This window comes from Helianthus annuus, chromosome 12 (assembly GCF_002127325.2).
Source record: "Helianthus annuus cultivar XRQ/B chromosome 12, HanXRQr2.0-SUNRISE, whole genome shotgun sequence".
NCBI classification, from domain to species: Eukaryota; Viridiplantae; Streptophyta; class Magnoliopsida; order Asterales; family Asteraceae; genus Helianthus; species Helianthus annuus.
In genome coordinates this window covers 33,855,772-33,870,640 of record NC_035444.2, presented here as the reverse complement: position 1 = coordinate 33,870,640, position 14,869 = coordinate 33,855,772, and the positions used below count along the sequence as shown (strand labels likewise).

At 35.9% G+C, this 14,869-nt stretch overlaps 1 protein-coding gene across 1 annotated transcript; it reads right to left on the bottom strand.

The window, feature by feature from the left end:
- Nucleotides 1-13,227: 13,227 nt before the first annotated feature.
- Nucleotides 13,228-14,403, bottom strand: LOC110894600 (defensin SD2-like). The gene is made up of 2 exons (XM_022141818.2): nt 14,242-14,403; nt 13,228-13,577 (listed from the first exon to the last, which is right to left on the bottom strand). The coding sequence occupies exons 1-2, from the start codon at nt 14,303-14,305 to the stop codon at nt 13,405-13,407; spliced, it is 237 nt and encodes a 78-aa protein (XP_021997510.1). The 5' UTR covers nt 14,306-14,403; the 3' UTR covers nt 13,228-13,404.
- Nucleotides 14,404-14,869: the final 466 nt, after the last annotated feature.

Below are 14,869 nucleotides of genomic sequence, written 5' to 3'. Positions count from 1 at the left end.
TTGTTCATGGCGTGGTGTTTTAAACATCTATGATTCAAGCCATGATGTTTTATCTGGAGACATTGTTCATGGCGTGGTGTTTTAAACATCTATGATTCAAGTCATGGTGTTTTATCCGGAAACATTGTTCATGGCGTGGTGTTTTAAACATCTATGATTCAAGGCATGGTGTTTTATCAATACAAAACATTCCCATATTTTAAAACACCATGACTATGATTCAAGTCATGGTGTTTTATTTGGAGACATTGTTCATTGCGTGGTGTTTTAAACATCTATGATTCAAAGTCATGGTGTTTTATCAATACAAAACATTCCCAGATTTTAAAACACCATGACTATGATTCAAGTCATGGTGTTTTATCTGGAATCCAAAAAACATTGTATTGTGATTACATCCATGGTGTATTAACATCTGGAGAATCAATACAAAACATTCCCAGAATTTAAAACACCATGAGTATGATTCAAGTCATAGTGTTTTCTCTGTAGACATTGTTCATGGCGTGGTGTTTTAAAACATCTGGATACATTCTGGAGACATTGACTATGATTCAAGTCATGTTGTTTTATCTGGAATCCAAAAAACATTGTATTGCAATTTAAAGATGATGAAAAGAAGATATGGACAATATACGATTAAAAGATGTTGCGATTAAGATGATGAAGAAATGATACGTAGGTGAAAATGGAATTGGATCTTGCAAAAAAAAAAGGACGACAGTTTTTTTTTCAGTTATCTTCTTGAAACTCAATTAATTGATAAGAAAGGTAAATTACTAATATACCCTTTTGAATTAATTAAGATAGAGGACACTTGTCATCACCAAATTATTTTTCACACTTCTTACAAAAATATGACTTTGTACAGGATCCTTTACCATAATGATAATAATAATAATAATAATAATAATAATAATAATAATAATTATTATTATTATTATTTTATTATTATTATTATTATTATTATTATTATTATTATTATTATTATTAAGTTCAACTTTTTGCTGGTTCGATTTGGTTGTAAAAGTCGTTTTAGTTTTTAGTGTTATAGCGGTGAGCAAATCGCGGTTTGATTCAATTTTTACCTTCAACCGTAACCATAACTCAGTGGTGGATCCAGTGTCGGATTCTACTGGGTTTCTTTTGGGACTTTCACTAATTTTTCCAAAATCATACAAGGTTTACACTAATTTTTTTCCATTTTCTTCTAATCGAATGGGTTCCTAAGAACCCGTGGAACCATGCTAAATCCGCCCCTGTGCTTCGGTTATGACAATAAGCATGACCAAAAAAGGGATATTGTACTAGTGGGATATGATTAAGTTAAACTCATTTAATGCTCCAATGGTGAATAAAATAAAACCCAAAGCTTAGGAAGCGGTGATGAAGAAGATGTTTAACATTAGTGAATGGTCTAATAATGATTAATGGTTTCAAGCTGTGAATGAGGGTGTTGTTCATGACTTCATGCATGTGCAAGTCATGTTCATGCATATATGAAGAAGATGACTAGAAATATACATATGTGAAGAAGATGAAATACAAAGCTCGGGGATCACTTTGGTTTCGGACTTTCGGTCATGGCGGTTATAACCAAAACTAGTCGGTTAACCAATTCCTCAAACTTTAAAACCATAACCAACTGTTATGTTGGTTATCAGTTTGGCTATCTTAATTATGATTCAGTTATCGGTTATGATGGTTAATATGCTTACCCTATTGGTTTAGTTCTTTTTTTCAGGGATGAGTACATGCTCACCCCTACTTCGGTTTGATTATGTCATTTCGGTTATTTCACTTTCATGCTAAGAGAGTAAGAGAGTATAAGATAAATAAGAAAGAAGGAGACTTAGCAATCACATTTCGGTTCAGGATCTTTACTCTCCATACTCACTCTATACACACACTGTTTATTTCTTTCTTTCAGAACAGTACTTATTCTCACGCCGGAGCCTGGTTAAGAGGGAAATCCCCTTTCTCCCCCTCTTAACGAGACTAACGGTGTTTACTGTTTTGCAGATCTCAAGCCATTGATACGAGCAAGAAAAGAGGTTGAACCCCATAGACGAAATAACCCCATCGATAATCCCTGTGTTAATCGGTGTTTCATCAGCATGGCATAGGACAGGTTCCAGTACCGGTACTTTTAACATAATAAACTACCGAATAGGGGGGATGAGCATGGTACTGGTACCGAAAAACGGAGAAAATGGGTACCAATACTGAATATACCAGTTCAACACCCTAAATCGACCAAAATATCGGTACCGGTACCAAAAAACGGAGAAAATGGGTACCGGTACTGAATATACCCGTTCGGTACCAGTATTTCTGTAAATACACCAAAATACCGGTACCAATACTGAAAAATGAAAAAAAATGGGTACCCGTACCGAATATAACCGTTACAGTACGGTAGTGGCGAAGCTTGAGATTTTCGACCGGGGGGTCGGAAGTTACCGGACCTAAAATTATACCTAAAAAATTATAAAACCGGGGGGTCAAAAACGTACATACCTAAAAAATTCTATTCGAAAACTACATACCGGCCACTAGTGAGCGAAAAGTTCGAGAGGTCGGACCCCCCCCCTCCGGCCCCCACTATGCTACGCCCATGCAGTACGGTACTCGTACTCGGTACCAAATACTCATCCTGCTACCGAATATAAAACAAATCTAGAAGAGAAGCTATGCTAATATTTGTGTGAGAATTCCTCAAGGTCTATTAAAAAGGCTTAACTGATTTGGAAGGCTCTTCTAGGTGATATACTCTATAACAATCTGTAACTAATTACACCACTAACCATTAGTTACACAGTGTAGCTTTGTATTAACTTTGATATGCCCTAGTAGAATTACACTAAAAGAGCTCATGATACATGAACCACATTCATGTATCAATTGGTAATATAAATTTTCTTGTGATAAAACATCATCATCATACTCAGTAAATCTCACCAACAGCAAGAAAAAACGAAGAGATTAATTTATGTAGTTCATGTTAAAAACAAAAACTTTATAATAAATAACAAATATGTGTAAAGAAGTTTTTTTATTAAATATAATGGATAGATAGTTGGAGTTAATTGAAGATGATACATTCTACAATGTATGTTGATAACTAGGGTATTGAGAGTGGTATACGAATGCACAGATTGCGAATTTGCGATACACGAACATATAGATTGTAATATACAGGCGCATAGAAAGAGGGGTACACGAAAAAATAGACGAAGAGGAGTAAGTTTAACAGCCAATGATCTCTAGATTAAGTGGTGGAGGGTTTGCATTTCTCTTGAGAGATGCAGGTTCGACTCCCACTTGGTGCAGAGTGAGGCATTGGTGGGCAATGATAGGAGACCCAGGGAAACCTGGGTTGGATCCTTGAGCCAAACGGGTTTTACCAGTAATTTCACCGTCGTGCCTACGGGCGGGTGGGTTACCGGGTTTTCTCCGGAATTGGTGGTGGACTCGGGTTACTCTCGGAGTACTCCGTTTGTCCAGTGAGTGCCCCGTGAGTACTCAGGATTGAGTTTGTTGGCCGTTCAAAAAAAAAAAAAAAAAAAAGTAAGTTTAACACAACCCTCATATTTATTGTTTTATAAAAATGGTAGACTTCTCGTTTTGAAATCTAGTATGTTTACCTATCTTTTATGAATTTACCGTCACAGAACATAAAACATAGAAAAATACAAACACAAACTTACTGCAAGTAGGCGTAACACAAACAAACTCATTACAACATAAATAGAATGAAAACAAAAGAAACCACTACAAGACAATAATTATTAAAGACAAAAAAAACACTATTCATAAGAGGTTTCAACATTTGTTATATATATAAATATAAATAGAAATATATTTGAAATATCAGAAATATAAAAGATAATCGACATATTTTTTAATCATATTTTTACTTTACTTTTTCGTTTGCTATAGCGAATGCATAAAAATCAACCAAGTTCACAACCACTACAACTCACGACCTTCAAATTAGTATTACACATTTGGTATGTAAGAAGTCATACTACTGTTATTGTTATTGTTATTGTTGTTGTTGTTGTTGTTATTATTATTATTATTATTATTGTTATTGTTATTATTATTGTTGTTATTATTATTATTATTGTTATTATTATTATTATTATTATTATTATTATTATTATTATTATTATTAAGTTCAACTTTTTGCTGGTTCGATTTGGTTGTAAAAGTCGTTTTAGTTTTTAGTGTTATAGCGGTGAGCAAATTACGGTTTGATTATATTTTTACCTTCAAACGTAACCATAACTAATGGTTATGGGATTTCTTTTAACAATAAGCATGACCAAAAAAGTGATATTGTACTAGTGGGATATGATTAAGTTAAACTCATTTAATGGTCCAATGGTGATTAAAATAAAACCCAAAGCTTAGGAAGCGGTGAAGAAGATGTTTAACATTAGTGAATGGTCTAATAATGATTAATGGTTTCAAGCTGTGAATGAGGGTGTTGTTCATGCATGTGCAAGTGATGTTCATGCATATATGAAGAAGATGACTAGAAATATACATATGTGAAGAAGATGAAATACAAAGCTCGGGGATCACTTTGGTTTCGGACTTTCGGTCATGACAGTTAACCAAAACTAGTCGGTTAACCAATGCCTAAAACATTAAGACCATAACCAACTGTTATGTCGGTTACCAGTTTGGCTATTTTGATTATGGTTAAGTTATCGGTTATGATGGTTAATATGCTCACCCTACTGATTTAGTTCCTTTTTTTTTTCAGGGATGAGTACATGCTCACCCCTACTTAGGTTTGGTTATGTCATTTCGGTTATTTCAGTTTCATGCTAAGAGCAAGGGCGGACTTAAGACAAAGGCAGGGTGGGCGGGCGCACCTCCGGGAAAAAAAAATTTAGTGCTAAGTTCCGTCGAAAATCCCGTCCGCACCCCTTGGAATTTTCCGTCCGCACCTCTTGGAATTTTTCGTCTGCACCCCTTAGGTAAAAAGTGTTATCAATTTATATTTTAATTTTTTTTAGTAAACTCTTATTTTTTTTTAAATACTACCTAAATTATATGACTTTTAATATCTAAATAACTAAACCCAAATACCCAATACCTTTAACTAGCTCACTACTAAGTCTTAGCCCAATAAACAAACCCAACAAATCAACAATATTTCAAACTAAAATAAAATAAACAAGCTCAAAACCCTTACATATTCTCTCCCGCTCTCTCTATACCACCGTAATCAACCACCATACCACCGACGATCGAACACGGGTAAATTTCTTTGTTATTTTTGATGAATTTTGGTTGATTTTTTGGTTGATATTAGCCGCATACTAACCATACAGTAGATCTGATGGGTTATATTTGTTAGAGAAGAATGTTGAGCTTTTTCTTTTTATGGTGTATATGTTGTTTAGATGATTTTTAGGGTTATTTACATTATGATTTCTAGGGCTTGAATAGTTGATATATTATGTAATATGTTATGGAGCCATGTTTTGGATAGATTTCAATAAATGAAAACCCGTAGGGTGACGTTTTAATTATGTTTGTAACATGGTTTGACATATTTTTGATGATTATATAAATTTAGTTCGATGTTCTTTGTTTTACATGACCCGACCCGACCCGATACGAACCGATTTTTTACTTATATACCTTGGGGCCTAAAATTTTTAAAAAAAGGTCCGCACCCCCATGGAAAAATTCCTGGGTCCGCCACTGGCTAAGAGAGTATAACATAAACAAGAAAGAAGGTGACTTAGCAATCACATTACACATATATATAGACTCCCAACATGCGAACAAGGTAGGTTAGGAAAACCAACCAACCAAACAGAAGGAGAAACTTATTCAGGCAACATCAACACACAAGTACTGAACTTAAAAACAACTCAAACATGACTCTCAAACGACACACATGCCACTGGCCTGCCATGAAGTAGAAGACCGATCTAACATTCTCTGAGGCAGAAGCATCGACGTCGAAAACCTATGCACTTTCCCCAAGGAAACCCCTCAGATTGGCACACACTGCTACAGTTGGTGTCGCTCAAGCAAATCCCCTTGAACTTGTGGCTCGGCGACTCGCATATCCTCCCTTCCACCACCACCGGACCACCCATTTCTGTAAGGGCCATACACAAATATATATTCATAAAGACTAAGAATGTATTATGATGTTTATACAATTCATGTTCATCATGTTTTTAAAGACTTGAGGTGGATTAGTAGATTACCATTGGCCATTAGGCACATGACAACAAGCAACAATGTGGCAAACTGCTTCATGGAAGGCTTCATCTTCACCTAGAGAGAGAGAGAGAGAGAGAGAGAGAGAGGTGATGGTAGATAGCATGAGCAAATATATAGAGGTGTTTATATAGAGTTTATGCTGTGAAGGACACTCATAGTTATCCTCTCATTCTTTACTCTCTTTACTCCTTTTTTTACATAGTGAAACTAATTATAAATCATAAAATAAATACCATGAAAAATAAATTTACATTATAGTAAATATTTGGTTGATCATATAACCCATTGATCATGTTTTTCTGTACTCTCAATTGAGTCAGAAAAGTATTCAATTAGGATGTGATATACTTTATAGCAATAATATGAGTAATATTTAATTACACTTATAACCATGTGTTTCGTGACATATTTTGGGTGCGTATCAACTTCAACTCGTGTATCCATCTTACGTCATACATCATGTATCAACTTTTGATACACCTGATATAAGTTTTTGGTAATATTGAAGAAATTTATGTAATACATGTTAGAAAACTTAACAATAACATAGATAATGAATACATATAAGAAACATTTTTTGTTCAATATAAGCATGACTAAACAAGTTAAATGAAGATGATGCAGGTATGTGAAACACACATATATAATATGTATGAGAATTACACATCTATTAATAATATAAGTATGAAAATTGCAAAAGATAACCGTGATTCATTGTTAAGACAGGGTGGAGGGTATAGTCAATCACCCTAGGGTGTTTGAGTGAAATCCTACCCAATAATATTATGAAATGTCAACTCCCCATTCTACTCCCCATTTTACACTCAATCACTAGGTATGGTCAAACATCCCTCAATTAAAAAAAAAAAAAAAAAACTTGATTGGTCTTTCTTCTCTCTCCTCTCTCCTCTATCCTCTCCTCTCATTCTCATCCCCCCCCCCCTTTCGGTAAACACTCACCGAAATCCCCATCCTCTCTACTCCTCACCGAAGACCCACAATCACACGGTATAATCACCGATCGGTGACATACCCTCCCCGCTCAAGTCCCCGATAATTATACCCTCCACCCTTAAGAGATTACATAACACATTCTTTACGTTACAAGTTACCTTAGTTGTTGTAATTGCGACATCAACTTTAATTAATATTCAAAGTAGGCATTACCAACATTTTATATGTTAAGAATGATTTTGAAGCTAAAACTTCGTCACTTTACACTACAATAAAAATGGTTTTTTAGTACATTTTCTGTGATACACTTGTAAAAGAGGATACTAAAAAATTATTTAATAGAACTAATTAACTTTTGGGGTCCTTTTATAATATAGTCTATTAAACCGGTGTCCTAAAAAACTATTTAATAGGATGGATGATTTTTTAGGGTCCTATTATCATATAATTTAATAGGACACTTAAAATGTAGATCCTAATAAAGTACTTTATAAGACATTTAATTGTTAGTGTCCCATTATGTGGTACTATATTAGGACACTTGATCATCTCGGGTCCTATTATAACATAACTTAATAGGACACGTTGTAGTTAAGTCATAAATGTTTAGTGTTATAGGACCCTTTCTAGTCGAAATCATATTATAATTTAACTTAATATGACACTTGACACTTGGGTCTTATAACTTTAAACTTTATAGGACGCTTAATCATTGTGGTGTTATTATAATACACCGTAATAGGACACTTGATATTTGAGTCATAAAACATTAGTTTTATAGGACGCGCTTATTCGTTAGAGTTTTATTATAATATAACTTAAAAAGACACTTGACACTTGGATCTTATAAATTTAACCTTTATAGGACGCTTAATCATTGTGGTGTTATTATAATACACTGTAATAGGACACCTGATATGTGAGTCATAAAACATAAGTTTTATAGGACGCTTATTCGCTAGAGTTCTATTATAACATAACTTAATAGGACACTTGAAACTAGGGTCTTATAACTTTAACCTTTATAGGACGCTTAATCATTATGGTGTTATTATAATACATCGTAATAGGACACTTGATATTTGAGTTGTAAAACATTAGTTTATAGGACTTTTATTCTCTAGAGTTTTATAATAACACTAGGTTATTGACCCGTGATTACATAGGATGGTAGTAAACAAACAATAATTTTGAAACTAAAGTTTCAACATTCATCCTGCTACATTCATTTCCACCCTGGGTTGTGGTTTTCTCTGGTGGTGAGTGGTGGTGGTGGTGGTGGTGGTGAGTAGTAGTGGTGGTCGGTGGTGGTGGTCGGTGGTGGTGGTCGGTGAGTGATGGTGGTGGTGGTGAGTAGTGGTGGTGGCCGGTGAGTGGTGGTGGTGGCCGGTGAGTGGTGGTGGCCGGTGGTGGTGGTGATTAATTATGGAAAGTTAATCGATTTAATTGTCGTCTCAGAAACTTCGTGCCTTTGTTTGTATGATGTCTTAATGTTTGCTATGTGTGAAATCATTCGTATTCGTACATAGCAATTTTGAGGATAATTTTTTTTAGGGGGGTGATGTGGGGTAAAATACACATATTTGTTTCATGTAAATTATATAATTTTTATATAGCTTTTATTTGTTTTTATTTAGTTTTAGTGTTATATTATATTATTTGGTGTTGGGCCAAGTTCTAAATAGAGCAAAAAAAGAGTGATAAATAAATAAACAGTCAGTTGAGCAGAGTAGAATGTCAGTAACCAAAGTAAAATTGCCGCTATTTTCTATGATTGGACCGAGCCACTATATCTATATGATAAAAGTTGTTGCCAATTATATTTATTCAAGTGGGGGCCGCCAAAATCACTCAGGGTCTGTTTGGTATGGGGTAATGGAATGGACGAAGGAATGGAATGGACAAGGTAATGGAATGGACGAGGGAATGCAATAGATCATTACCATTCCATGTCTTGTTTGGTTACCATGTGTGAATGGAATGAGTTATTATTGTGTATTGTTCGGTAGACAAGAAAAACGGAGTAATAAAATCAGCGGTGAGTAGTGATGGTGGTGGTGGTCGGTGGTAGTGATTGTGGGTGGTTATAGGTGGCGGTGGTGGGTGTCGGCGACGGTGATGGGTGGTGGTGGCGGTGGCAGCAAAGGTGGCGGTTGGTGGCGGCGGCGGTTGGTGGTGGCGGTGGTGGTGGCGTCGACGATGGTGGTGGGCGGCGGCGGCGAGTGTCGTTAGCGGTTGGTCGCAGCTGTGGGTGATAACGGTGGCGAGTGGGTGGCGGCGACGATGGCTGTCGGGGTGAGGTGGTGGCGGGTGGCGGTCGGTGGTGGGTGATGGTGGTGGTGGGTTGTGGCGAAGGTGGTGGGCTGTGGTGTTGTTGAAGAATGGTGCAAGAGGGGATGGAATGGAAAAAAAACATGGGGGGTGGAAGGAATGATTTTGAGGGAATGGAATGCATTTTGGAATGGGTGATTCCATTCCATTGACCAACCAAACACCCTTTTCTTCATTCCCTCGTAATCATTCATTCCATTCCACCTATTATTCCTGGATACCAAACACTACCTCAAAGTTGATTACATAAATTCCAAAAGCCACATAGGCCACAAAAGACTAAAAGTGAATACATCAATTTGTATAAATACAAGGAAAGTGAGCTGGCAAGAATTAAAGACCAGTAGATTCGTGAATGTGAATGGTTGGGCAATTTATCAATTATTTAAATGTTGAATGCATGGAATTAAAAATCTAATATTTTGTTTTAGAATGGTGCGATCCCCGCGAAAATAAATAGTTATGCTTGGAGGATGGAGATGGATAGAGTTCCCACGGCGGAGGCTTTAAAGAAAAGTAATATCGGTGTCAGTGACTCTTCGTGCCCTCTGTGTAACTCGGAAGACGAATCTGCCGATCATGTCTTCGTTGCTTGTTTTGTTGCTTCGACGGTTTGGAACGGTATTTGCTCTTGGTGTAAAATTCCTAATATCATTGCCTTTTCCCTTAAAGATCTCCTCACTTTTCATAAAGATCTCAAAGTTTCGGGCTGATGTCGGGTTAAAATATGTGTAGTTAGTCTTAGTTCGTGTCAAGTTTTATGGTGCTAAATACGTTAAAGTCGTGATTATTTACATATTTATCAGAGCCGACCCTGAAGGAGGGTGGGGAGGACAACCGCACCGGGCCCGTGATTTCGTGGGGCACGTAATTTTAAAAAAAAATCCGATATCATATATGTAAAAAAAAATTTAATAGGGTATAACCATAAAAATATTACCATAGGCCCACTTAAAAAAATCATATTGTTTAAACTATTTAGCCCATTAGGTTAGTGAGCCCAATACCCAAATATTTTTTAAAAACTAACTAAAAAAAAGAAGTCTGGGCGTGGCGGCAATCAGGAACAGAAACATCGAAGACTCGAAGGAACTGAGGGACGAAGAACAGAAACGTCGCAGCCAGTTGCACAGCCGATCAATCGATCATCATTCATCAATCATGATCACACAACCAGCAGCCTTCGATTTCAGTCACACTGTCACAGCAGCCAGCAGGGCAGCCTTCGATTTCACAGCACTTCGGTTCATTTATGTTGTATTGTTCTAGCAGCAGGATTGATTTTCGTCTTTTTGATTTCAATTATATATGTCGAATTCATTTATGTTGTTGTCGTCTTGTCAAACATCGGAACATTATTCAGTTAACTTATGAGTTATGTCGATTTCGGATTTCAGTTCATTTATGTTGTTGTCGTCTTGTCGAACATTATTTAGGCGTTAATGGCTCCTAAACAACCATCCGGATGGCAAAAACGTCAAAAGAGGAAACGACAAGATGAATTGGTGAAGTCACAAAAGGGTGCTATGCAAAAATTTTTGACGCCTAATCCGCCTATTGTTGATGTTGAAGCTCTTTAAAATTTGTTTGTATATTCTTTTTAAGAAGTTTATATTTTTGGGGCCTGTATTTTATTTTCACAAAGGGCCTACATATTTTCAAAGATTTTCAGAGACGGTCTATTGCTAATGCTAATGATAGGCACTAAAAATGAGAGAAGCATATATAATGTTTGTTTAATGTAATAAAAATAAATCACATAAAGACCACAAAAGATGGTTTCTACAGAATGTATAGGATATGAGAATTATTTATCACGTTACATTACATATTTTTTAGTCAAGTTTTAAGTTTGTTGTAATTACACCTCCAACTTTTAATTTACTTTCTAAGCTGCAGGAAGATTTACGCGGACATGTTCTTAAACGCTAAAAAAAATTAACTAATTGTAAAAGGACAACAAACTAGATGTATGCGTTTTGATAAGTTAGCACTGTTGCACAGTACCACTCACATAATTAACTTTACGAATCAACAATTGATCTTGTGCTTTAATAACTCTAATATGATAGCTGATATAACATAAATTCATATTAATCTATCTATATGTATGCGTGAAGGAGTTTCGAAACTGGTTTATAGATGTGTCAAATAGAAATACTAATGACCTGATACGCGAGTCTTACAATGAAAAAGTGAGCTTTTGGTTTACGCTATTGGAATTCTTGGATCTCCCGAAAAATCAATATATTTTTTTGGAGGGCATCCATGAATCGGATTCCATCCAAGACGGGGCTTTCGTATAGAGGCGTTGTGTTGGGAGATGTGTTATGTTCCAGGTGCGCCATAAGAGAAGAGACAGTTAATCACGTTTTGTGGGATTGCTTATTTGCAAAAGCAGTTTGGTGGTCAATTTTCAATTGGATAAAGCTTCCTTTTCCGGAGCTGCCGATTACGGTTCAAGAGATTTTGGCGAATGCGGTTGAGACGAATGGATCGAAGACTTGGAAGAAATTAATAGGGGTTGTGATTCAAGTTAAGGCGTGGGAGATATGGAAAACGCGAAATGAAAAAACTTTCAACGAGCGGCAAATTCACTTCAATCGAACGGCCGATTCTATCAACGAAAATGTTTTTCTCTTTGTTACAGGTAGATCAAATTTTTGTAATCTTGAGTGGGAAATATTGATTGATTTTAACATTCGTGATATAATCTAGTAATCACATGTTTTAGTTTTTTACTAGCCCGTTTTCTATATTTTATATAGAAATTTTTGCCATTCAAAAAAATATAATGGTGTGTTTAATCTAATAAAAATAAATTCAAAAGCTAAAATGAACATGTGACCAATGTGTCAGGTAACTTATTACTATACACCTGATTAAGACCGTGGGGTATGGTGGGGCGGAGGTTTGGGGCATGGGTTAACACGTGGATATGGGGCATTCAATACACAAACCCAAGTTTCATAGGGGTATGGTAGGCGTGGCTGGGCTGGCGTGGCCAAGCCACATCATTTTTTTTTAAATTTAAAATTGCGCGCTATGCCCTAGCCAACAAGCCAATAAGAGCCGACCACATAGGATCGCTAGCATGCCCCACGCCTGGCCTTAAACTCTCGCCCAAAGAGCCACACCCACACCCAAACCCAAGCCCACCCGGGGTGGTGACTTAGGCATTTCTCTTTAACCCACACCCAAACCTCCGCCCCATACCCCATAGTCTAATAACTTACATCTCACATCTCATCACAAAAGTAACTGACTTCTCAAGTTTCTCTTTATTATTTTTATTTTATAACTACTGTATTTTTTTTATCTTTCTTACTATAAATAAATGGCTGTTTTTGACCACTAGCTTCTCTCGATGCATAGCATCTCTATGTTTTAACTATTCATAATTATTGATACATAGATGGTACATTAGCGCCCGCGATTCGTTTCAATTAAAAACCATTACGAGTTGTAGAACTATAAGAACTTATACTTTTCGTGCGAGTTGGGCTACCATTTTTTGTACAAACGTAGATAGAAATGTTATAAACACTTCTGTAAAAAAAATTGTTGAGTCGGTAATTACGTCTGATGTAAAATTTGTTTACGACGATGTAAATTTTTTTTTGACATCACCAATCAATCATGTGACATTTTTTTGTGACATTTTTTTTGACATGAGAGAGAAAGAAGAGAAGAGAAGATAAGATAAATAAGAAAGTGATTGACCAATCACATTACATACATAGATACTAAGATCCCATACAAAACAAGCAGAAGAAACTTATTGAGGCAACAACTAACACACATTGACAACTCAAACAGGACTCTCAAACAACCGGTCATGAAACATACTGGTTCGATCTAGCAATGCGTGGTGCAGAAACACCGGCGTCGAAACCCACGGCATTTGCCACCAGAAAACCTCTCAGAGTGGCACACGTTGGCACAGTTGGTGTCGCTCAAGCACGTCCCCTTGAACTTGTGGCTCTGCGACTCGCATGTCCTCGCTTCCACCACCAGCGGACCACCCATTTCTGTAAACACAATCACTACACATTAATGTTGCCGGCCTTCCTTAATTGATTGATCAAAGTTGTAAACAAAACCGGCTCAAAATACTGTAGGCCTAAAGCAGATAGAAAAACTAAGACACTTTTCAAAAAAATAAAAGAAAAAAATTGTTTTAGATCCTATATATTATTCATGTATCATCTCTGTGTATACATAATTATAGATCATAAATCTCAATATCAATAATCTTAAGTCCAAGATCACCTGATGTAATATGTTTTTTTTAGAATTTGAGGCCCTATATTGAAAGTGGTGGCCTAAAGCGCTTGCTTTATTTCACTCCCCTTGAACCGGCACTGATTGTAAATAGTTTAAGGTAAACATAGTTTTTAGTGTCTTATGTAAAGTCAAGGGGTCTGTATGTTAGAACACACATATACAAAATGAACAGGCCAGTTCATAGTTAAAGTTATAGAAATTAACATTCATGGCCGTTAACTATTGGACAAAGTTTGGATGAAAGTTAATGGGTCAAAGTTGTAAATATTTTAAAGTGTCTTATGTGTAAATATGTAAAGTTAAGTGATCGATGTGTGTGCAATTAACAGGTTAACACATACACACATATGAAAAATGAACATCTTCATAATTAAAGTTATGAAAACATTCATGGATTGGATGGATTACCATTGGCTAATAGACACATGACAACAAGCAACAATGCTGCAAACATCTTCATGGAAGACTTCATCTTGACCTAGAGAGAGAGAGAGAGAGAGAGAGAGAGAGAGAGAGAGAGAGAGAGGTGATGGTAGATAGAATGAGCATGTATGGAGGTGTTTATATAGAGTTTATTTTGTGAAGGATATGCTCATCTTTATTCTCTCATCCTTTAATCTAAAGAAAAGGAAAAAAGAATATAATATTGTTTTAATCGAATGCATAGTAGAAATGTGGCCTATAATGTAGATTTAGCATGGCCATCGATAGTATTGAATTTCACTGTTTTCTTATACAGTGACGTCAAAGAGTGGACTCTATTGATCATCTGTCACTAGAATTTATTGGGTTTTTTTTTTATAAACTAAACAATTTAGGAAAAAATAATAAGTAAAACTTAGTAAGAACATGTGTAATGATTTCATCAAATAATGTCCCACTTTAGGGCGTTTTGCGCCATAAGTAATCCTATTCATCAAAGGGGTGTTATTCACAAAGGGGCGTAGTGATGATAACGCCCAATAATGTCCCATCAATCATTACACAATTATTAACTTTTTTTAGTTAAAACTAACTAAATTTCATTAAATAAAAG